The 24262-nt window shown below is 52.4% G+C and overlaps 1 protein-coding gene across 8 annotated transcripts; it reads right to left on the bottom strand.

Moving 5' to 3' along the window:
- Positions 1-4301: 4301 nt before the first annotated feature.
- Positions 4302-23784, bottom strand: Plcb2 (phospholipase C beta 2). Of its 8 annotated transcripts, none has more exons than XM_015480834.2 (32): positions 23412-23774; positions 20175-20252; positions 19466-19534; positions 18694-18834; positions 18482-18561; positions 18345-18398; positions 18166-18241; positions 15442-15542; positions 15114-15280; positions 14863-15009; positions 14527-14684; positions 14192-14274; positions 13838-13922; positions 13128-13290; positions 12909-13021; positions 12691-12787; positions 11552-11636; positions 11299-11423; positions 10662-10816; positions 10012-10176; positions 9326-9425; positions 8703-8807; positions 8439-8533; positions 8223-8301; positions 7948-7992; positions 7614-7824; positions 7366-7531; positions 7199-7275; positions 7016-7111; positions 6430-6487; positions 5740-5826; positions 4302-5374 (listed from the first exon to the last, which is right to left on the bottom strand). In XM_015480834.2, exons 1-32 carry the CDS (start codon positions 23493-23495, stop codon positions 5171-5173), a joined length of 3549 nt encoding a protein of 1182 aa, XP_015336320.1. In that variant the 5' UTR covers positions 23496-23774; the 3' UTR covers positions 4302-5170. The 8 variants fall into 8 exon arrangements, 6 of the variants coding, with proteins under 6 accessions (XP_015336320.1, XP_048649039.1, XP_048649040.1 ...); XM_048793082.1 differs by having other exon boundaries at positions 7948-7989; XM_048793083.1 differs by lacking the exon at positions 23412-23774 and having other exon boundaries at positions 19466-19545; positions 20175-20232.
- Between the last annotated feature and the right edge of the window lie 478 nt (positions 23785-24262).

The following is a 24262-nucleotide window of genomic DNA, read 5'->3' as shown; positions in this document are numbered from 1 at the left end:
CCTCCTCCCCTCTTGCGGGGGCCGGGCCACGCCGGGGCGCTAGCTTCTTACTTAGGGGGTTCAACGGCGCGGGAGCAGCCGGCCGCCTGGATACCTAGCTTTATAGCCTCGGGGGTCTCCATGGCAATCGCTGTCCAAGAAGCGTGCTGCACCGTCAGGGCAGAGACAGATCGGGCTGGGGAGACCGCCCCTGACCCCCACCCCTTTGTGGGCCGTAAAGTTGGGGAGCGGCTCCTCCTCCGCGCTCCCCTGGGAATGCAGCGGTGGTTGCGGGGCGAAGGCGGGGGCTGTTCGCAGGGGGCCACATGCACCCGGCCGGGCCAATCCCAAAGTTGCAGTCTTCTCTCCCCGCCCTCCGCCTCCACTGGAGTCAGTGCCCTAGGCTCCTTAGAAACTGTCGGGACCCCGGCTCGTCGGGGAAAATTGAGAGCTGCCTCCAGCGGTCCTGGGTGAAAGGAAACGGTACCACAACAGGGCAGAACTAGACCATGCACAAGCTGGGGGTGGCGGCGAAAGGCAAATGAGGCACTTGTGCTGCGGACGGGGGATGGGGGAGCTCAGTGTGGCTGGGAACTGCCACCCGAAGTGCAGCGGATCACGCCGTCACACACAATTGTGCCTCCCGCACAGGCTCACTTGGAGCAGGGAGGGGGGCGCGCTCTCCAATTTCAGACGTCTCCAACCTTGACAAACGCTATCGCGTGCCAGCTCCCAGTGGCTGCAGCGAAGCAGGCAGGGCGTAGACTCCGCGGCAGTGGAGTCCCAGGGCAGAAGCCCTAGGACCCGAGAGTGTTGCAGTCGCGTTAGGACTCCTCAGCATTACCTCCCAGCTCCTCCAGCACCTGCTGCCACCCGCAGAAAGCGAGAAACACAAGCACAGGGCTCTGGCCCTGACTCTAACTGACCTCTAAGGAAAAGAGGAGATCATGAGATCTATCTTCCATTAGATGTGCGGAAAAACTGCCCACTACTCATTCTGCCCACTACTGCTCAGCCCCGGGGAGGGGAACACCACAGGCATAGGTTGAGGGAAGTTAGGGTGTCTCGGAGCGCTGGGAAGTGTGGAGAGGGTGAGTAGGCTTGGAATGGATAGTTTCAAAGTAAGAGTGAACCAGGCATCAATTACTGAATTTACTGAGGCTTCATGAGCAGGGCATTGTGTTCCCAGCCGTGAAAAATACAGAGGTTAAAAAAAAGCTAGGTTCTGGAAGAAAGAGACTTCCTCTCTAAAGTGGAAGACAATGCCAGGATATAACTAGCTCCTGTTATCATCTGAGGGTTGAATAAGATGGAGTTGTGGGGAGGGGAGAGCTTTGGGTCTTCTGAAGATAGGGAGCAGAATTGGTCCTTGGCTCCTAAGAAATGAGGGAGACAGTTCTGACAGGGGACTGTGGAGGCAAAGGCACTGAAACAGGAAAACACCTCTAGGGGGCAGTGTTGAGAGCTGCTTTAAGATGTCCTGTCCCATAAAAGACAAGAGATTCAGGGAAGAATGAAGGCCGCCCAAGCAGAGCAATGTTAAGATGCTGTGCAGGAGGTGTGCTGGGAAGGTATGAGGTGAGGAGAGCAGGTGCTGCTAGGAAGATATTGGGCCCATGAACCTCTCTTCAGTCCCCGGCTCCATGGACACTCACCTTGTGCTCCAGTCATGCCCTGTAGTAGGGGTTTTCTACTCTACTCTGCCATGTGGGGAGCATGTAATGTATATCTGCACATGCTAAAAGCACCCCTTACTCTTTGTGCATTTTTTAAAAAAGCCTTTGGCCAGGGGTCTGCCAGTTTTCTTTTATGATGTTATGGAAAGGGCACAGTATTTGATAACAAAGTTAAGTTCCAGCCTAGAGGAATGTGCTAGTAGGGTGACCCCAGGCCTTCACATTTTCATTTGCAAAAGGATGCTAATACCAGCCCTACCTGCTCCACAACAGAGCAGGGAACAAGTATATGGAAAAGCACTGCATGGAAACCCTTAAAGCCCAGTACTCCCCTCACTCCATACCAAGCAAGACTCTCCAGCCTCAGTAAGGCAGGGATGCTTTCCCATTTTGCTCAGCAGAGGAAAGGCTCCCCCGCCCCTCTTTAGGACTCAGTTTCCCTTTTCAACAGTATAAGGAAAATGGCTTTTTTCCTTCCTGTCTGCTTCCACGGTCAGGGGAAGTGGTACCTCTGGAATCTAGGTGTGATAGGCCAGGCTATGTACCCCCCCACCCCCAAGTGGAGAAGAGAAGCAGGAGAAAGCCTGCACCAAGGAGGTGCACTGGGTCCTAAAGAGCCAGGCCCCTCCTTCCTGAGCCTCCCTGAGCCAACTCAGTTCTTCTATACCTCAGTTCCCCGTGGTGGATGGAGACAGATCCCAGGAAGAGGAGGAGCTGCAGCAAGGCCACTTTAGGGTTTCACCTTGCCTGTGCTGGTTCTCTCTGGAAGGTACAGCCTGTTCCATTGGCCCCAGATGGCATGGCTGACCCAGCCAGGCCTACAGTGGGATGGGTTGTGGTGCCAGGTCTCAGGTCCTGGAGCCTCTGGACTGACTTCCTTTCCTATGGGCTCAGTATGTTCTGAACAGAAAAGAAATAGCAAAGCTGAAAAAAGCTGAGACTTTGCTGCAGAGCATAGAGGCACCAGCAGCCAGAATTAGAAGCTGTCGCTTAGAGAGCTGAAGCCTGACAGAAGAAGGAGCTGAGGCAGGCAGGGGGCAGGCAGGCACTCCACACACCCCCTCCCCTCCCACTTGCCCAACCTCTCCGCTGTCAGGCCTCAGGCTGGCAAAAGTCTTCCTCCCAGAGGAGCCTCAGTCTGCAAGTCTGTCACTCTGTCTGCAACTGCCCTCTCTCCTAGGCCCCCCCTTCTTTCTTCCTCAAGTGTCACCAGCCCCCTCACCCTGTCACGTTGCACTAGCTTGGCAGGGTTGGGTCTGGTAGCACGTGTCTGGGAGATCCAGAGAACTGCCAGAGGTACAGGGGGTGGGTGAGTCAGCAGGGGATCTGGCACTGAGTCAGCAAGGGGATTGGGCAATAGGTAGGGACCCTTTTCTTTGTGCAGTGGTGAGACAGACATGACAAGGGAACCTGACCCTAGCCTCACAGATGTACAGCAGGGATGGAACCCAGTGCCCTTCACCTGCTGCAGTGCCAGAGGGAGGACATCAACTCTTCCTTTGCACATCCCCTGATGTTAATTCATCTCTAGGGTCCAGAGATTGCATTTGCCCAGATGTTCAGCCTGCCTATCTCCTGCCCTTTTTTATAGACTATAGAAATAGGGAAGTGGGTATCTAGGTCTGGCCTCATGAAAAGCTGTGCAGAGATCCCTCCAGGAGGAAAGACTACATCCCCTTCCCCATTCTTGGGCTTCCTAACTACAAGGGGGCACCAGTCTCTCCTGAGCAGTCACCTTCAATTGCTAAGACTGTGGCTATCTTGGCTCTGGCTCTGGCTAATGCCCGTGTGCCTGGCTCAATGAGTTCCTCTAGGCCTGGATTCTCATCCAGAGGTTCTTCCCCAAGGGGTGAGAGGAGAGGAGAGATGGGGTGGCTGCCTGCCTGGAGGACCGAAGTTAGGGCTTTGCCCTGCGGGATAGGTGTCTACCCCCATTGTACCCAGCGTGTCTGCTGGCTGGTCAGTGCCAGGGGTTCTGTGAATGAGCAGTCTTCCATTCTTATCCTGAAGCTGGGATAGGTGGGACCCCAGAGGCCAGGTCCTTAGAGAGATGGGAAGGGGGAGGGTGCCCCTGTTTACTTTCCAGAGACACAGGTGCTCACCGCTAATGGCACTGCTGTAACTCTGTTAAGAAAACAACCTCTTCCCAGCATCACCCCCACCCTGCTTCTCCCAAGCCATAGCCTGTCCCATTTGGGATTTGGTACTGTGCTGTAGAGAGAGCGGCTTCCCACAGACCCTCTGCAACAATTTTTTTGGGTCAAATACAGCTGCCACAGGGCTATGCATCTGGCCACTCTAGGTCTTCCCAAAGAGGTTCAGGTGGCCTAAAACTTTAGGCACCTTTGCACTAGGTCCTCATGTTCCAGTCCTGAGTGTGGAGACAAGAAGCGCCATATCTTTGTGGGGGTGAAAAGGGAGTGACATGATTTTCCAGTGATTGTGGCATCAGGCCAGCAAGAAGGGGAAGTTACTCCTCTTTAAGCCCAGAGGCAGGGCCATTCCACTGGGCTTTGGAAGGGACCTCACCCTGGGTTCAGTTTCCAAGGAATTCTTTTTCCCCAGCCAACTTCATTTCAAGAATACTCCACTCCCATATCCCCCATTTCCTAGATGGAGAACAGAGGCCACGCTTAGGCAGGAAACGTTGGGTCATGGTTCTTTAGTAGGAGTAGGAAGGAGAAAAATAAATAAACCACAGATTCAGAAGGGAAAATGATGCTGACCTTGTCAGGCAAACTTAGTGGAATGCATGGTAGGAAGTACCCACCCCAGGCCTAGGGAAAGGGGTGAGCCAGGTTCAGGGTAGGAGCCCAGGAGGCCCAACCTCCATTCTCAACATCAGCCCCAGCCCCACATATCTCAGCAGCTGAGGGCCAGTCTGCTGAGGTAGCTTTTCCATGTCAGCCTCCTGTTCCCCAAAGCAGGAGATAAGGGCAGGAACTTTCTGGAAACAGCTGTCTCCAGGGATTTTTAAGGTAGTAACAGGCTCTATCTCATGGAGCTGACCACACACTACCTACTCAAGATGTGGCCTAGAAGCCTAGTGCCTCATTGTGGCAGGAGGGATTGGGGTTTGGTCCTGCTTGAACCACAGATGCAAGAGTAGAGGTTCCAGGTGGGCAGGTCCATCCCTCCAAGAGAGAAAACTGAATTCTAAGTGGGACAGCACCAGTTGCACACTAGGAAAGGTAAAATGTAGCCAGGGATCCATTTTCCACCTCCTGGTCCATAGTCAACAAATAGATAACACTCATCAAGAAGTGAGGGAAAGAATATCTAGTAGGAAATCAGCTTGGAGAAGACTTTTAGGCCTCAGCTGGGCCCCTGCCCTGATGGGACCTGATTCCTGCCTCTCTTCTAGCCTGGCTATTGAGGAGAGGGCTATAACATGCAAGGGAACCCTGGCTTCCTACAGTTTAAGGTGTTGGAGCTTTTTCCTCCTGGGGGATGGACCCATATCCTACAGAAAGGTCTGAACATCCTTGATAAATGCCCCCAAAGGAATGGGGGCATCAGAGGCGGCTTTCCTGGATGTCTGCCATGGTTGTGAGTGGGTCCTGGCCACATGGCTCCTTGGAGGCTTCACAGACTCTCTCAGGCTTGTCCTCAGCCTCAGAGGGGACGCAGGCCCTGAGGCAGGCCCTCACCGACTCCTTCACCTCAGCCTCCAGGCCCTTCATCCTGGCCTCATACTCCGCCAATGCCTCTTGCTGGAACTGTGGGGACAGCAAGGATCACTGCCTGGCTCAGGAAGGGGCCCTGTCCACCCTCCCTACTCTGGACAGTGGAACAAGGAGATGCCTGGTCTGTTCAGCGCTTCCAGAAGACTAGGTTGGGAGTTGGGGGGATGGGTAGTGAAGCCTATCAGGGAGTCTCTCAGGAGAGGGATCAAGCGAAGAGATCTGCAGAGCTGCCTCATTTGAAAGCACTTTGGGATCCTTTGAAAACAAGTCTGTGACCCATTGTTGAGGAGCCACATTTCCCTTTCCTTGACTCTCCCAGAGTTTCCTCCAGGAACAGGGCCCCTTCCCACCCTGGAGCTTATCCATCTCTGCCGGAACCAAGCCAGTGGTCCTGTTACCCGCTTTTCCATGTCCTGGATCTGTTCCAAGCAGGCTGCCTGCTTTTCCTCCAGCTTTTCCTGGTGCCGCTCCAGGGTATCAGTCATCTGGGAGTAGTGAGAGACAGGGAATCAGGGTGGCACAGGCAGGCAACCTGGGTTGGAATCCAGCTCTAATCCCAGCTAACTAGCTGTAAGACTTGAGACAAGTTGCTTAACCTTTGGGCACTTTTATCAATTTGTAAAATGAGCTCATAGCACCTGGCTCACAGGATTGTGAAGGATTACATGAGATAGCTCCTGTGAAGCACCTGGCATGCAGCCTGGTATAAGGTCAGGACACGGTCCATGGTTGCTCTGTCTCTGTGGTTGGCAATCCCTAGGTAAGCTTTGGGTCCAATCTTAGCAGGGCTTTCCTTCCTCTTTCCTCTCCTTGGTATCTCCGGAGGTCCCCTCACACACCTTTAATTCCTTCCTCCCCTGGCCAGCTAGCTCATACAATCTCCACCTAGGGAAGCCAGCTGGAGGCAGAGCCCTTTAAGCTGGTACCCCAGCCTCCACACGCAAGCCAGATGGGATGCCCCCTCACATCCCCAGTTTGGCACGGACAGTTTTGGGTGGCACCATGTCCTGAGGGCAAAGGAAAGGCCTATGGTTACCCCTTTCTCATCTATCAAGAGAGTGTTTAGGAAGGACACAACCCTTACACACCTGCTTGATGGTCTGCACCACTTCCTGGATGTGGGAGTTGTTAATCTCTCTCTTCAGCCTGTTAGTATAATGGGAATTTTAGAAAGGGGAGGAGGCCCCTGTGGAGAGGAGGGTGGGATGAACTCTCAGGGTATAGGCAATGAGAACTTCAGAGGGCCAGGAACAAGCAGAGGAGCAAGATTGGGAACCCAAGGGAGATAGAGGGGGCCACTGGAGCCCCGGGGCTCTCTGGTGGGACAACTTCCTCATTAAAACATAATGTCCTTCAGGGCATCCATGGGAAACACAGGTGGGGAGCAGAGCTGCCAGAATGGACAGGCTGATGTTCCAAGGCTTCACCTCCCTCTCTGCATGCTTGATTTTCCCTCCAATGCTCCTCTCTGCTCAAGTGGTGTTGGCATCTGTGTTTTGCCTAAGGACACTTTTAGATTGGAGGTGAAAGAGGTGGGATCTTCTTCAGGAGCCAAGGAAGAGGCATATCTCCGGGAAGTGAATTAGGATCCACTTGTAGGGAGTTTTTTTTTTTTTTTTTTCCCCTACCAGGAGTGGAGTCTTCTCAGGGTTGGGCCTCCCCTCCAAGGCTCACCTCTCCTGGGCCATCTTGTCAGAGGAAGCTTTGGTCATGGCCTGGATTCTCTCTAGCCTCTTGGCCTCCAGCTTTTTCTTCATCTCTTTGGTGTCACTGCAGGAAGACAGGCATGAGGGAGATGTTTTGCAGCCCAGCCCTTGCTGGGCAGCAGGGAGAGGTGTGCAAAGGAGGCAGCCGTACATCTCTGAGTTCTCCTTGAGGGTCTTCAGCTCTGCAGCGTGTTTCTCTCTGGCCAGCTCCATCATTTTAGCCATTTGCTGCGGGGAAGGAAGCATGGGCTCAGTGAGAAGCCCTTGATTGGGAGTGGGTGAGGTTGGTTGGACTGTGCTCTGTCCCCTGCCTGGCACCTCAGCCACATGCTGCTCCTTGCGTTTCAGAATGCACAGGTACTGTTCCTCGCCCTGCTGTTGTAGTTCCTGCTCCAGCCTTTCCTTCAGTTCCCGCACACGTGAGTCTGCGTCCTCAGTGCCCTCGCCCCGGGCGGCCCCACCAGTCTCCTCGCAGGGCAGGGTCCTGCAGAGGCCATGTGGGAAGAGGCCCTGAGTCCCCGGTGGTGGCTCATGGGAAGAGGCGTGCCGCCCGCTGCTGTGCTTACCTCTTCTTGCGGGAGCCCTTTCCCGGGCGGAGCTTGCTGCAGGTGCTGGGCAGCCCAAGCTCGGCCAGCTGCGCCTCACCGCGCTGCAGCAGCTCCTCCCAACGCCGCGCGCCTCGCCGCTCCAGCTCCCGAAGCTCCTTCTCGTGCCGCCGCTGCAGCTTCACGATGCCCTTCAGCTCGCGCAGCTCCTCCGGGCTAGTGGTCTGCGGCTCTGCGGAGGCCCGGATGAGGTGCACGGGCACTCAGACCGCCCCTGGGGGCCTGCTGAACCCCCAGGAGCCCCAAGTCCTCCTCGGGTTCATACCCAAGAACACAGGAGCTCAGCAGGTCTTACCCACAGCTTCTTTGGGGGCCTCCTCCCTGGCCCTGGCCGTGGCTGCTGTAAGAGCACAGGATGGACTGGCAGATGCCCTGGGCATCCCTTGGCTCAACTGGGCTCTTCCCTGCTCCTTGAGGGTCGCAGTATGGGCATCCCTGCAGTGTACTTTCTCAGCCTTGAGGCTTCAGCCTTTCCCTCCCCAGGTGAAAATCTCCATCGTTTGTGGCCTATAGGTGCAGTCCTAGAGGTGGAGGCCCCTCCAAAAGGTAATCAGATCCCAGAGTGCCTACCTGCTGACCCGTTGCTTGCTGGGGCAGATGATGCTCCATTTACTTGGTGAGCAACTGGACTTATGGATGAGAAGGGCTTCTGCATAGGGAGAGTGAGTTAGAAAGGTGGTTTCAATAGCCCTCTTTCCTTAAGTGGGTACTTTACCTTTACTCCAACCTCCCAAAGAGAGGGCAAAGCTCCTGGGGGTCCCTGGCAGTGATCCAGGCAACACAGACCTCAGGCACACCTCCCATGGCCTCCTTGAGCTTCATAGACTTCTTATCATGGGCATTGAAGAACTTGATGGGGTTGGCAAGGGCAACGGTGAGATCTGGGAGCATAGGGCATTACCAACATGGTGTGTGTGAAGATGGACCTGGAAGCCTCCCCTGTCCTCACCTACCCCAGGAGCCCCTGTACCACTCCACTCTTGAGGCTGGGTTAATGGGAGGAAAAGGAATGGATAGTCTGGGTCTCCTAGCATGTCATGGGCTTCCTACCTGCCCAAGTGTCAGGTACATAGTCCTTCATCTCCAGGAAGATAAACAGTGCAGGCATGGTGAGGGGCATGTTGCTCTCACTGTGCAGGCACAGATGATGATATCCTGTTGGATAGAGTGGGGTGAACAGTGAGCCAGAGCCCATTCCTGTCCAGTACTACATACAAAAAGGCCAGCACTTAAGACTTCTGGCTTTAAGATCAGAGAGACAATTCTGAGTCTAGTACTGTACCTCCCTGACTGTGCATTCTTGGGCAGATTACTTAACTCTCTGAAACTTTTTTTCATCTACAAAATAGGATAATAGTGTCTACCTCATGTGGTTATTGTGAGGATTGAGTTAAAATGTGTTATAAGCCCTTAGCACATTTTAAGTCTCCATAAGTGTCAGACGCTCAGAAAACTATGCCAGTAGTTCCAGAAAATCATGAACATTCTGTTAGGTGACAGAGTTTCCACCTGTCAGGTTCCTGGGGAGGTACCATTCCTATCCCACTCCTTAGAGCTGGTAACATGAGGAAGCTAGGTAGGGTCTCAGGGCCTCCTCCCTAAAGTTGTCCCATCTGTGGGTTGGCCCCTGATGCAGACTCCTGGAAAGACTGAAAAAAGAACACATTCCTTACCAGAATTCAGAGCGTTGATGGGGATGATGCGGTGGCCGAGAAATTTATTGCCTTCCTCCATCACAGCCACCCTGAGGGAAGCCAGCTCAGGCATTAAGATCTAGGGAGGGTTTGGGACAGGTCAGGCTGGGAGGGGACAGGGGAATCCAGCTGCCCGCCTCCCTGGCTCCAGAAGTTTTAATGTCAGTGAGAACATGGCAGGTGTTACCAGATATGGTGATGACAGAGAGCACCCTCAGTCATGTACATAGATATCCTTACAGTTCATGCCAAGACTGGTCTCACATAGTGAAGGACTGGAGATGCAGCCCAGGGCTGTGAGAGCCTGGGGCAGAAAATTCTTAGCAACTTTGCAACTGGTGTTCAACAGGAGCAAAAGATTCCCAGGATCCTGAGCCCAGGTTCCTGAGCCCTGAACTGAGAGTTTACATTTTTGCCTCTAACATATACACATGAACGCCCCTGCCCCCCACCAACACACACACACACACACACACACACACACAACCGCCAACCAAGCTAGCTTTTGTAAATCTGAGTTTGGGACTCTTGAAACTCAGGAGGGTACAGGTGAGGGGCAGGGAGAGGAGGAGGAAGATCAAGGAGACCCCTTTATTTCCTCTTATCTATAAACAGAGGTCAAGGACTAGGGGCAGACCCCAGTCCCTGCCCTGCCCTACCCTCACCTTCTCAAAAACAAAGGGCTCCTCTTTCCACACAGGATTGATGGAGTTGGGACTGGGTGACAGCTTGGTGCGATAGCGCCTCTTGGGGTCCCCTGGAAGACCAAACAATTCCACTTCCACATAGGTGCGCACACTGCGTTCTGACAGGAACTGCCCAGAGATGACCTGGGAATGGGGACCCAGGGGAAGCCAGCATCAGATCCCCCACCCAGGCTCTTCCCTAAGTACCTAGGCCTCTGGCTCCCTACACTAAAGAATTCCTTCTTGTGAAGAGCCCCATTCAGTTCTGGCCACGGAGTAGCAGCCATGTGGATCAAGGGTTACAGCTGAGCTCTGAGGACCAAGGTGCTCCCAGCATTCAGGGAAGAGGTGTGCCACCCCACCTCCCCCTGGGCTCTGGCCTGCTCTGCCCACTCTCTTCCCTCCCCCACCTCAGCCTCAGCCCTTCCCCATGGTTTCCATGGGGACCAAGAGGCAGCCTCCAGTGCTGAGGAGGAGGCAGTTTCCAAGGCAACTTGCTACTGCAAGAACTGGCTGGGTTGAAGTCTTCCAGATATCAGGGGAGGGGTCTGGGGGTAGAGGGGTGGGCTCCTGGGCCTTTCTCCTAAAGACCCCAGCCCTCCCAGCTACTTGTCCACCTCTGAACTTGCCGTAATAGAAAGAGTGGTGGCTACCACCACATCAATTCGGTCCACCGAGAAGGGATTGAACTGCTTGTCCAGTCGGCGCATGAACTCATGCTTGAGGAGGTAGCCGCTCTGCCCGTTGAACTCGAACAGTGCCATGTTCTGCTGCATGGGCAGGTCTGGGGCGGGGAGTGAGGAGACACAGTGAGGAAGGCCTGGCCCTGGTCTGTGCCCTGTCTCCTGCACTTCCCAACCCTTCTTGTCTTGAGAATGGGGAGATTGTGTTTCAACCTAGTTCCTTGGGTTGTCTGATCTCTCAGGAAGGGTCCACAACCTGGGGTCAGCAAGAAGCAATGATTCCACCAGGCTGCAAGCTCACAGTGGGCATTGGGGCAGGTGAAGCAGGGGTTCCCACAGACACAGCCAGGCAGAGTGTCCAGAACCCAAGCCAGCCCCTTGGTTTCTTCACATACTTGTTCATACACGAGCAACCGCATTGGCATGAGCCAATGTATTCACACTCCCAAGTGCTCTGGCATGCTCCCAGAGTCAAAACAAGCGCATCAGACACATAGTCTGTTCCTAAGACCCTCGGGCGGGGGGGTGAAAGTAAAATAGGCAGGGCCCCAGAGAGAGTTCTCAGGGGCTGGGAGTTCCTCACCCATCGTCTGGAAGTTGAGGGCAACCATCTGGCATCCAGCATTCCAGAACATCTGGGGCATGTAGTTGGAGGAGTCCATGCGAGTGCCCTTGGGGTAAATGCGACTCATCTGGCGCTTGTTGTAGCTGCCTCTGAGTATAGGAGCCCAGCCAAGGCTGCTCCACCAAGAGGACCCAACAGCCTACACAGAGAGTCCCGTTCCCAAACCTCCCTTCAGAGCCCCACCCCCAGCTTATTAAAGCCTCAAGGATACTCCACAAACTGCACGGAGGCCTTGGAGAGCAGTTCATAAGCCTTGAGCTCCGTGAAGGAGGAGATGACATAACTTCGGTTCTTCTCTATGAAGAGGAGAAAGGGAGAGGAGAGTCCATGTTTGTCTATCCCTTCAACACAGAGATGCCTCTAACCCAGCATTTCCATGGAAACCTGGGAGTTTAGGGACTGACCTCTGGAAGAAATGTGTAGGGAACTGTGTGTTGGAGTAAAAGGTCTTCACAGTGGACAAGCAAAGGGATGGGAAAGGTGTCACAGTCCCAGAGAGAGGGGCTGCATTTGTGGATGCAAGAGGCTGTGGGAAATGTATTTGTTCTGAGCCTAGTGTGTCAGGAGTATGCTTGAGCATGTTGTGTGCACACGCTTGTCTGTGCACATGCAAAGCATGAGCACATGCCGTGATGTGCACAGGGAGTGAGGCATGTAGGCAATAGCTGAACACATGGAAGAGAGGTGTTCACCATGGTATATGCCATGGGTGTGCTTGGATGGGGGTGCAGGCTGTGCCATCAGGGATGAGGAGTCAATGTTGAAGAGGCCCAACTGTGCACAGAAGTCTTCGGAAAAGATGCTCATGTTGGGGGCATGCACAGAGGGCAAGAGGCACATGCTGGGCATGCGTCCCAGGAAGATCATGGAAAACAGTGGGGGTGTATGCAAAATGGGAAGGGTAAACAGGGCAGTGTGCACGGGCAGTTTTCTCTACTTTCTGCCTGCTCCCGGGATGTCTCATCCCCCAGGGCCAGGACTTCTGGACTTGGGCCAGCCCTGGCTGCAGTTCAACCCTGAAGCCACAAAACCCAGAGAAGACTGCAGGAGCCCTAGGCAGGCCTTGACTGAGGTGACCTGTCACAACAACCTGCCTGCCACCAACACACTCCAGAACATTCTGTTTGTTGCCAAGTTCCTCTCTACAGTGCTGGGAGACTGGGAGCCACTGCCACTTAAATAAGCCTTGTCTGACTCCTTGACTGGATATTTATAGACAGGGCCCCAAATCCAAGGAAATGGGAAATCCCCCTTCTTCTAACCCCACCCATCAAGCTGCACTGGTCTGAGGACCATCTTCTCCTGAACCTGACCAGTCCTCCCCTCACCCCCAGCCCCATACTAACGTACGGGCAGAGAACTCGAAAGAGATGAACTTGGTGGGCTGGATGTAATTAACTAGGCTGGACATCTCTTCATAAGCCGTCACCTCCAGGCCTGCGGTGCCCTAGGGAGCAGAGGGGAGTTGTGGAGAAGAGGATAGTACAGAGGCCAGATTACAGCTCTGTGCCCCACCCAGAGGGCTGTGCAGCAGAAGATGGCAGAGGGGCTGGGACGTCCCCACACACCTCATCCGACTGCATCTTCTTCATCTCTTCTTCATCCAGGTTTCCCGACTCCTCTTCCTCTTCCACTTCCACCTCCTCCTCCTCCAGCTCAGACCCTTCCTCACCAGCCCACACTGCCACACACAGCTCTGTCAGCACCCACTTGCAGGCTCCGCCAGGCGTTGACCCTCTCCTACTCCAGATGCCCGGGCCCCACCCCCCTCTTTTCACCTAACTTACCTGTGTCCTCGCCCACTGGGGCCCTGGGCAGGCCATTGCCCTCAGCCTCCCCACTAGGCTCCTTGCTGGGGGCTGCTGAACCAGAAAACTGGTTTTTCTTATTCTTGATGAGGATCTTACCCCGGAGGTCCTCAGGACTGGGCAGAGGGATGCCTGGTTTCAGCTGTGTAGAGGGAAGGGGTATACACTGAGCTCCCCAATGCCAAGCCATGTTCCCTCTGCCATCCACTGTTCTCCTTGCGTCACCTCTCACCCCTGCCCTTTTGTATTAAACTCCTACCTGGCCAAACTTATCCCTGTTCCCAGCAATGCTGTTCTTTCACCTGCTCCATCTCCTAGAACACCCTTTCTCTAACTCACTGAGTTAAACCTGTTGTTTAACTCAGGTCCCAGCTTAGCCAGCATTCCTCTAGGAAGCCTTCCCTGATCCCCTAAGACCAGAGCAGGTATGCCCCAGGCACCCCCATAACAACCACTGGTGTGATGGCCTGGTCACTTGCCCATCCCATCACTAGAGGGTAAAAAAAAAAAAAAAAAACTGGTCAATAATATACCTTAGAGTTTAGCACAGTGCCTGACACTTGGCAGATGACAGGATCCGAGCCTCACAATCCAGCCAAATGAATCCCAGTGTCTTTGGAGACACCCCTTCCCTAACCTGGCACCCATTTGCCCCAAGGCCCAGAGGCCTGACAGCAGACTTCACTCACTGGGAATTTTTCCAAGGGCTCTGTGAGCAGCATATCCCCAAACATCGTCCTGCAGTACTCAGCCATCTTAGCCTGTTGGCGGGGTCTGTAGGAAGCAGAAGTGAGAATGGGAGTTCAACAGCTCAGCCCCAACCCTCTTGTCCATCTTTTTCTTCCCTAGATGACCCAGTTCAGGGGCCCAGGAGGTGCGGGGGGCAGGGCCACAGGCTGGAGAATCTGGGGTTCCCAGGAAACTGTTGAGATCTGGGAGAGAGCCAGACTGATGGCTAGAGGCCGGGGACAGCTAGGGAGGCAGTTGCAAGCAGAGATTGGGAACCAGGTAGAGAATGAAGCTGCATGGGCCTGGATACGCACGAGTCCACATGGTTTTCAAATGACAGGATGACGGGATAGGGAGAGGTCTTAAAGGCACTTTCTGCAATTGCTTCAATAGCTTCCTGGAGGAGAAGGGGACTCAGCAGAGAGGTCAGTGTTCTGGCTGCCCCTCCCCATGGTACCTTTCCTCACTCCCCAGTCTCAATACATACATAAGACTGATGGCCTCTCTTGACGCCCCCCATCCCCTCTGTCCCTGTAGTCTCCACACTGGTCTGAAGCTTTCCAGAATTCCTCCTGTCTAGCTTCACTCTCTTAGCCTCAAAAAGGCTTTTCCCAACTGCCACAGCCACCACCTCCACCCAGAGTCTCACCTTGAACAAGATGTCTGTGGTCATGGTGAAGCCATGGGTAATAATGGGCTCCTCGTCAGGGGGCTTCCCCTTCCAGCAGTCCAGCTCCACACAGCGGCAGCCAGACAGCAGCACCTGGCGGTACATCTCAGCCGAGGAAAGGCCTGAGAACTGGCCAGCTGAGCCAGGACGGGGAAGGGGCAGGGGCGTCACTCAAGGGCAGGCAAGCCCCCACTCCCCATCACGATCTGTCTTATTGGCAGGGTCAGTGGCATATGGATGACATCTGCAGATGAACTAGGGAATGGGAGCAGGCCCTGTCAAAGGAGAGGTCAGCAACAGGTTGCCAGGGCCCACCTGTCAGGTAGGTGTTGTGTGAGGAGTTGATGAAGTAATGATTGAGAGGCTGCGTCATGTCATGGTGGAGCAGCAGCTTGTCCTGGGCCAGCACACTGTTCTCTGGCCCACAGAGAAACCAGACCATGCCCTCAGGTGACAGCTGGCCTGGGGACAGAGGATAGCTATCAGGGCTGCATCCTGGCTGCCAGGGCAAGACAGCTGCCAGGGCTCAGTCCAGCTGCCAGGGGAAGCAGGCCCTTAGTCCTCACCCCTCTGCACGTTGATGCCACTGGGTTCATATTTGTCGATGAGGCCCTGCACCTGTTCAGGTCTCGCTGGTGGGAACAGCAAGGAGTTGAGCCGAGAGTCACGCTGTTTCTGGTTGATGAATTTGGTCAGGTGCTCCTTGGTCATGTAGGGTTTGGCCTTAGCATGGCTGCAGACCAGAGAGAAGAGCACAGGTCCATATCCCTTGGGCCTGGATGCTTGATAACCCACTTCTCCAGTGAAGGTTCCTGATTCCCAAAAGGGCAATTGGGAGGAGGCAACTGCCAGCCACCACTCCTCCCCAAGCAGGGCCCAGCCCAAGAAGCTCACTAGGAAGTGAAGATCTCGTCTATTTCTGGCCGAGGACAGAGGCTCATGAGAAAACTCTTGTAGACAGATTCTGGGAAGTCCTCAGGATTGATAGCATCATTCTGAGGGAACAGACACTTTATTATCTCTGTCCCCACCTACTCAGAGCTAAGACCCACAACCTAAGCCCAGCTCTGGGCAAGGTGACTTGATCAGAGAAGGTACTCAAATTAGACAGACAAAGAACTGACATCCTCAGCACCTTTGAGAAAAGCCCTGATTACTGATCAGACAGCATGCTTAGCTAGTTTACTTTGACTCTGGTTTTGGACAATGGCTAGTTCCTTAGCTAGAATAGGATTGGAACTAAGAATGACCAGAGCAAGGAGAAGAAGTGAGAAGTGAGTGACTATTTTCCAGAGCAGGGGGCTACATTTTTCTTTTTTTAAAAAAAGGGAAGGAAATTTTACAAAAAGAAGTAGTTTGAGGGACTGGGGTTGTGGCTCAGTGGTAGAGTACTTGCCTAGCATGTGTGAGGCACTGGGTTTGATTCTCAGTACCACATAAAAAAAATAAATAAATAAAGATGTTGTGTCCACCTACAACTAAAAATTAAAAATTAAAAAAAGAAGTAATCTGAATATAAACATGTATGTACCTAACAACAGAGTTCTGAAATACAAGAAGCCAAAACTGTCAGAACTGCAGGAAAAAAGATAATTCAACAATAGTTGGGAACATCAAAAGCATAAGGGACCAAAAAAGAAAGAAAGAAAGAAAGGACTTCATAAAACTTTAGTGCTCCAAAGGACCCCATTAAGAAAGTGAAAAGAAAATCCACAGAATGGGATTAAAAAAAAACTGCAAAGCAGATATCTGATAAGAGATAATAACAACAATAAAGACAACCCAATTGAAAGATGGACACTGGATATGAATAGATCTTTCTGCAAAGAAGATATAAAAATGACCAATAAGCACATGAAAAAATGCTCAACATCATTAGTCATTGGAGAAATGCAAATGAAAACCACAATGAGATACACTTCACTCCCACTAGGATGGCTGAAATAAAAGACAGTAACAGCGTTGGTGGGATGTGGGAAAAATACCCTTGTACAATGCTGGTGGGATTGTAAAATGGTGCAGTTACTTTAGATAACAGTCTGGCAGTTCCTCAAAATGCTAAATATAGAGTTACCATATGACCCAACAATTTCACCCATACATATATAGCCAAGAGAATTGAAAACAAATCCACACAAAGTCATGTACACAAGTGTTCATAGCAGCATTATTCATAATAGCCCCAAAGTGGAAAAAAACAAAATGTCCATCAACTCATGAAGAGAAAAATAAAATGTGATATATACATCCAATGGAATACAATTCCATAATAAAAAGGAATGAAGTACTGACATGCTACAATATGGATGAACCTGGAAAACATTATGCTAACTGAATGCAGCCCGATGTCAAAGACTACATACTGTATGATTGCATTTATGTGAAATGTCCATAAGAGGCAAATCTATAGAAGTAGAAGCAGAAAAGAAATTAGTAGTAATCATGGATTCTGTGCCTTTGTATTTTGTCCCCTTTCCCCTCCAAGAACAACAACAACAACAGAATTAATCCTGTCTTTCAGGATCACACTGGAAAGACAATATTGGTCTTAGTTTGGAGCAGAAGGTCTGAGCAAGAGAGCCTGACGAGATCTCCCCAAGCTCATCTCTGCCTCTGCAGCTGCAGCTCCAAGCCAAGACAGATCAATAGCCTCAACTGGGACCGAAGGAAAGCAGATAAATAAGGAGGACATAGCTAAGGTGGGAATTAATTCAGGAAGGAAGAGAAAAGGAGAGTGGATGAGTTGATCACCCATAGGCAAGCAGTGCAGGCTGTGAGGACCACCACTCCCCCACCCCATTCTTGAATCCAGTGTGATTGATTGCACTTGGGTGTCACCAACTCCACAGATATGTGACTGTGGGGGGAAAGCTCATCCTGAATTCATAAGGACAGGAGACCAGCAGGATCTTCATTTTATTCATTTATAATATTCTAAATTCTTACTAAGAGAAAATACTCCATGGAGTGCAGGTAATGACCTACATAAGGCACTGGTCAAGGGGGACAGAGGACTGAGATCTACTTCCCTGGCCAGGCTTGAACCCTGACTCAGAGCCATATCTGCCTGGAGGGATCCCTTTTGGTAATTCACATAAGGTACCTCATGGGGTGAATCTGCTTGCAGCTTGTAATGAAAAATTAATTACCTAATGAAAAAGAAAGAGGAAAATTCATTTTTATCTTGAGTTGAAGTCTGTGTCCTGACAGCCTCCACCCTTGGTTCTGGTCCTCTCTCCAGAGCCCTGCAGAATAGTCTCTTCCTGAGCTGTCAGATGGCTGCAGGCAGCCTCCTGCCCCAGCTGACCTTATCTCACTCTTTCAGGCTGAAAACACACTGACCATTTCTACTGCTGACCCTTAACAGTCCATCAACTGCTGCTCCCCAACTCTACACACTGACCTGCTCTGAACCCAGCATCTCATCCTTTTTGCCCTGGTCCCACATCTATGCCTAGTATAAGGAACCAATGGCTTTAGGGTTAGTTGTTATTTGGGGTTATTGGTGGCACTGCAAGGCCATTTCTTCACTGCTCCACTTTCCATCATTCTTAGCCAAGTTGTTCTCTCGTGGGAGTGAGAATTTGGTGAATGGGCTGCAGGTGAAGAACTACTCACCTTCCCCTTTGCCAGGTGACAGGCACTGAGAGCAGCTTCCACCCGCTTGCGGTCAGCAGGAAACATCTGGAAAAAACTGAAGAAGCAAAGAAAGGCACCAGGCAAAGAGGAGTCATGCCTAGAAAGAGAAGGCCTGGGGAGCTAGGTTGAAGTATGGGGAGGGAGTTGGGGAGACTCACTTCTTCACAGGAATCTTCCCTTCAGGGGTCAGTTGCATCTTGAGCTTCACCAGGCTGGAGGAACAGAAAGCAGCCCATCAGGGTCGGGGGCAGGCATGCCTGGCCCCAGAGCTAAGTCCAGGTGGACAGGCACTTACATCTTGTCCAGGAAGGTGCTGCGGGGGGCATTGGCCGTCAATGGGTGCTTGGCCAGAGCTAGTACATCTTCAGCCCAGTCCTGTAGGACCACAGAACCCAGCGGTCAGGCCCATGACCACAAGGGTGCCCCTGACCACACCATAGCCTATGTCTCTCAGGAAGTTCAGGCTATCCCAGATGTCAAGACCCAGACCAGGCATTCCCTGAGCACCTTGCCCACGTTCTCCTTGTAGGATACAAAGTTGTGGAAGGTGAGGTCCACCATGTCGGGGCCGGACACCACTGTAAGTATCTTCAGCAGGAAGTGGTTATCTGGAAAGTCCATGTTGAAGACATCCCGGAGCTTCTGGCTCTGTTACAAGTGATGAGGGTTGGAGGCATGCTCTTATCCCTCCCCAATGAGCCTTCCCTGTCCCTCCCCCTCATCCACTTGAATTGTGGCCCACTAGAGCAAAATCCTACCCTATCCTAGGAACCAGGCCTGGGCATCTCCCAAAGCCTGACTCTAGTAGAAAGGAGTAGAAAGGGTAGAAATGAGAGGCCCACAGGAAGAGATTAGCTAAGGCAGTGTGAGTCCTGTGTTTTGATTGCCACTTTTGTTTGAAGATGGATTCTTAGCTCCCAGAGTCAGGGAATCCTGCTTCCCTCTAATCCCTTCCTCCAATTTTCATACCAGCATTAGGCAAATATAGGCAAATCAGTAGGGGGCAAGGTGTAAGTAATACCTCCTGGGGAGTCTGGGGTACTCTGGGAGTAGGAGCTATCCCCTCTCTTCCCACACTCTCACTATCTCTGCTCATGGTGTCCAGGTGAGCCCAGGAGCAGCCACACCCTTCCTTGGCTCTGGCTGGGTCCTTGCTACCCAGCCCAGGAACTATTCCCTTTGTTCCAGAGATGAGACTTCTCATCTTCACAGGGACTCCTGATCTTGCCCCATGGATCTGGCAGCCATGATGAGCCTAGGCCGCTCTGAGACCACCTACCTTGGGAATCTTGGCAAACTTCCCAAAGCGGGTGTCCCGGATGCTAGTGATATCCAGAAACTCCATCTCCTGGAAGGGAGCTCCCAGTAAGAACAAAGAAGGAATATGGGACAAAAAGGTCAGGACAAGAATGAAAAACAGAACCAGGAGCTTCCACACCCCTTCAAATCTTGGCCAACTACCCTCTCTAGATACCAAGGCTTCTTAAAGCCACCTGGACCCCAACCTTCCCTTCCCACCAATTAGGTTCTTCTATCTTGAAGACCCTCCTCCCTTCTTCTCAGTTTATCCCTTCTCTGGCACAGAAGCTGTGGTTTGAAGCTTCTCCCTCGGCATCCTAGTATCTCTCCACGCTGCTGTTCCTTCCTTCTGCCTGATCACCAAGGCTCTTCTCTGACCTCTGAGCCTTTAGGTAATCCAGAGCCACTGGCAAAGGAGAGTCCTTCCGTAGCAGCTGTTTTTCCTTTCCCTGTGTCTCTCTAGGGGATGTTAAGGCTGGAGCAACTGGGCTGCAGCAGCCATGTTTGAAATGACTATATTCTCTCTCCCAGAGTGAACAACTCTACCTGTAGAGAACCCCCCAGAACCACCCTTTCAGGCCATTCTTTACTCCCCAGCATCCACGCCTCTACCCCATACTATCAAGAGTCTGGTTGGTCTCATTGGATGAGCAAGAGCCCAGGGGCTTGGTGGGTAGGGGCTGCCTCACCTTACTCTGATAGGTCCAGTACAAGTAATAGCCCTTGGGATCCACACGGAGGATAACTGGGGAGGCTACTGCAGTTTCCTGCAGAGAGAAGGGGTCTGTCCTGAGACCTCAGGCCAAGCTTCCCTGGCCCAGGGCAAGGGTTTCAGAGTTCATCTTCCTAGAAGGTGCTTGTCCCAGAAATCCGAATGCATTTCCTTAAGATGGGAGGGATTGAGGGCTGGAGATAGCATTTCCAGAAGACAAGAGGCTTCCCCTCTAAGCCTCAAATAGAAGTGTTCTCTCTAGACCCCAAACAAGGTACTGGTTGTTCCCCACCTCATCATGTTTTCAAGCATCACGGTTCCAGTAAAGGGATAGAATGCCTGTCCCCAAGACTCCCTGCTCCTACCTAGGAGAACTTAACACAATGAGAATCAAGGACCCTAAATCCTGAACCCACTACCAAGACTCTGCACAATCCAACTGCTTCCTAACTCCTCACATACCCATCCTCCATCCATGACTGTCCCCAGTCAGTGGCCCCATAGCCACCAAGTGCCTTCCCACCTCAAAACTGAAGCACTTCAGCCTGAAATACCTTCAAGAATCAGACCACACCTCATCCCTCAGGAAAGTCTTCTCTGAACTGTGCTATAATCATTAGTATTCACTGACCTAGAAGCACATCTAGGGAAATTCCAGGAACTGATGGACTCCAGGGCAATAAGCCTGAGCTAGACCATGAGCTTGGTGCTCAGTGCTTGAGCTTGGGATTTGCTGAATGAGAAAGTGAATAAATGCATGAATGGTCTCACCTTCTAAGTCCCTGTTCTATTCACAGAGCACATAGGCTACCTTTTAACAGGCTTTGAATGTGAATATAACAATATATTAAAATTGAAGTTTCCAACGAGGCTTGGTAGTTACTACAGACCAAATGCAGAATTTACAAAGGAAATTATCAAAGAAATGTTCTCAGATCAGAGGTGTTTAGAGTCTGGGGAAAAGATTTTTGCAACAGGCAATTTTGAAGGAAACAGTGCTGTGAGCTCCATTCCCTTCCCCCACAAGGGAGGGTTGAGTTACCTCACCCCTCACCTCAAACTTAGGGAGGGGTTTCAGCTCTCTTTGGAGAGCTCTTGTGACTCCTGCAACTGTGGGGTATAATGGACTGGACCAGCCAGGAAACCAAGTAGGTGACATGCACTGACTTTGTGCAAGGCAGATCAGAGAGATGCTGGTGTGTCGAATGAGCCTGTGCCCCAAGAGTGGAGAGTGTGTTGTTGGAGTCCAGAGTGGGTCCATGGGGGATGGAAGGGGAAAGGGTCCACAAAGGGCTAAAAAAGTAATTGCCTGAAATAGAGATGTCAGGGGACCCAAGCAAGAGAACCTCAGTTCAGAATGGAGGGTCTTGCAAGAATTATTAAAAGGGTCCAATAGAGGGGGAAAAATGCTTTAAACCTCTGTCAGTCTCAGAATGCCTGACCCTGTTTATGCCAGTAGCCAGTACCATTCAAGAAAGAACTTTGTTACCCCTTCCTCACCTGGTCCTGGAGGAAGAGGAGGAAGAGGAGAAGAGAATCTCACCACTTGCCCCATGTAGAGACTCTGCAGCCACCCTACCTGTGCCCCAAACCATTCCTGGAGGGCCTGGTGCAATGACAAACAAGGTCTGAGTTTTGATTCTAAGTAGTTTCTCAAATAGGACCAAGTTTTGACCATCATGACCATTGGACTACTACCTAAGGGTGAAAGTATCGTGGCTAGCTGAGTTTGTTTACACAGCCAGGAGGAGAACTTGTCCCTCCAATACGTCTAGAGGGACTGCGAGAGACTAGAAAGGAGAGACTGGAGTCAGGATTTGATTATCCCATGCATTGTGCTTTTTCAACATGGTACAACATACCCTTACCATCTGCTAACTATGCTGAAATTAGTCTGAGAAGGGGCATGTTTCACAGGGGCATGTGCCCTGCTACTAGGCTTGGAACTTTTTGCTCCCACAAATCTGGATCCAGGGATATGTAGTGTTTCACCTTTGGAAGGGGAAGGGGCCAACCAGGTGCAGGTTGGGGAGAAGTGCACATAGCAGGTCCCCACCCATGGTGACCCTCTTCCCATTCAGGTTATGCACAGTGTCCAGAGGAACTGAGAGAAGCCACATCACTTTTCATTCTGAGCCACTTCCCTCATTCCACAGACTCCTGGGACATGCCATCCTCATGCTACCACCATGCCACATGAACCACAACACTCCTAGGGAAATTGAAAGTGTCTCACCCTAGGGCCCCTCCCCATAGCCAAGACCATATTCCTCAGCCTATGAAAGGCCTAGGCCCAGATCTTCTCATCTCACCCATAAGCTGGACAAGCCAGATCTAAGGCCCTCTCCTCCAGAGATGAACCATCATTTCTTTTCCGGGACCAACAACTTAGGCTGGCCAGCCCAGTAGCCAACTTCCCTTCCCTGAAGGAGAGTCCCTATATTATCATTCTCTCTGGCCCAAGAGAATCCCTGACCAATGGCAATGTTTTTAGGGTCCAGGAAGACCAGAGGCTGGCAAGCAGGTCCCAGTTTTGGGAGGAGCAGATGCAGTGGAAGCAGGGGTACAGCTCAACAGTGCCTTCCCCTTCCCCTGCAGACATGCTGCTGGCGTCATGGAGCAAGGCTGAGCCCATGAGAGGAAGCAGAAGTCAATTCCTTCCCAGGCCCCTAGGAGAAGGAGGCTTCAGTTCTCACTTGGGTCCAGGGGCTTTCTGGGGTGACCCCACAGCGACTCAGGGGAGAGCAGTGTTCCTATGGGACAGGGCCAGTACATCCCATAGAGAGGGGTGAAAAAGACAGGTTTGGGACTCTGAGCCCTCTGCTGGAGCAAAAGCAGGGTGTCTAAGCTGGGGGTAGTGCTGGCTCATCTCTTTTTCTGGCTCTAAGCTCTGGGGCACACTTTCTTCCTATTGATGCTGAAGCCAGGAGCAACAAGCCCTGTTCTTCTCGGGGCAGGGGAGGGGCATCAGGCTTTGGGAAAGACAGATTTAGACCAAAGAAACCACTTCTATGAGCCTTGGCCCAGCTGCCAGGGCCACACACCCTCATCTCCAGGCTTGTTTATCCCGGCAGTTGTGTCAGCTGCCTGGCCAAACCACACAGGCGCCTGGGTCCTAGCAGACATAAACCAACCATCTACCCCAGGCAGAGCCCCCTAGCAACCAGGCCCCCGCCACCCTGTGCCCCAGCAGACTAGGCCCCTGCCTACTCACATCGTCCCATTTGATGAAGCGCTCCCCTTGGCTCAGATAGGCCTTCACCTTGGGGGGCAGCAGGACAGGGTTCAGCAGAGACATGGTGCCAAGAGTCCCTCTTTGGAGAGGCTGGGCAGACACAGCAGGCAGGAGAAAAAAAGGCAGGCCTACAGGAGGGGGAGCCAGGCTAGGCTTACATGGCACCCGCCCAGAGCTGGTCTGGATGTCTGGGTGCTCTTATAGCTCACGGGATGGCAGTGGCTGGGTGCAGGGCCCAGAACTCCCGTCAGAGGCCCATCTGCTTTGTAAATCAGCCTCCTCCCACCCTGCCTGCAGCAAGGGACTGCAGTCACTGCTCCTGCCCAGGGAGGCTGGGCTCCCCTCCTTGAAGCCCCCGCCCTCACCCTGTGCCTCAGCACTTCCTGCTTAGGGCTTCCTTCTCTGTGCTGCTCAAAACCCAGAGGCAGGTCATGCGGTCTGGTCGCCTGGAGCCAGGACCTCTCAGTCCCAGAAGTTGTCCTTTGTCAAATTTGACCAAAGGACTAGAAAAAGAGCAATATGGTCGCCTGGAGGGGATGGTGTTGACCAGCCTTGGACTGAAGAGGGGGTGCAAAGAGTTCATAAGAGAAGTCCAGCAGGGGTCTGTCCCTAGAGGGTGGGATCACCCTGGGAGGTGGGCGGTGGGGATGGGGACTGGGTCCAGCTGTGATTCAGTGTTTTGAATAAGCAAAGTTAGCAAAACATTAAGCAAAATTAGCAGTACACCAAGCTCCTCTTTCTCAGTGCTTCCTCTCCATGAAAATGAGGGCCAGGTGAGGCAATCATGCCCTTTACACAAGACTCCTTGTGGGCCTTGTGAGGCCTGGAGC

The sequence above is a fragment of the Marmota marmota genome, unplaced genomic scaffold (assembly GCF_001458135.2).
Source record: "Marmota marmota marmota unplaced genomic scaffold, marMar, whole genome shotgun sequence".
NCBI lineage: Eukaryota > Metazoa > Chordata > Mammalia > Rodentia > Sciuridae > Marmota > Marmota marmota.
This window is presented reverse-complemented; position numbering and strand designations above follow the sequence as displayed.

Coding starts and splice junctions, on each gene's coding strand:
- Plcb2 (XM_015480834.2), bottom strand. CDS start 23,495: ATGTCTCTGCTGAACCCTGTCCTGCTGCCCCCCAAGGTGAAGGCCTAT. Junction 11,424..11,551: donor GCCTCCGTGCAGTTTGTGGA/GTATCCTTGAGG, acceptor ACTCAGAGGCAG/CTACAACAAGCGCCAGATGA. Junction 5,827..6,429: donor TGGTGCAGACCATCAAGCAG/GTGTGTAAGGGT, acceptor CACTACTCCCAG/ATGACTGATACCCTGGAGCG.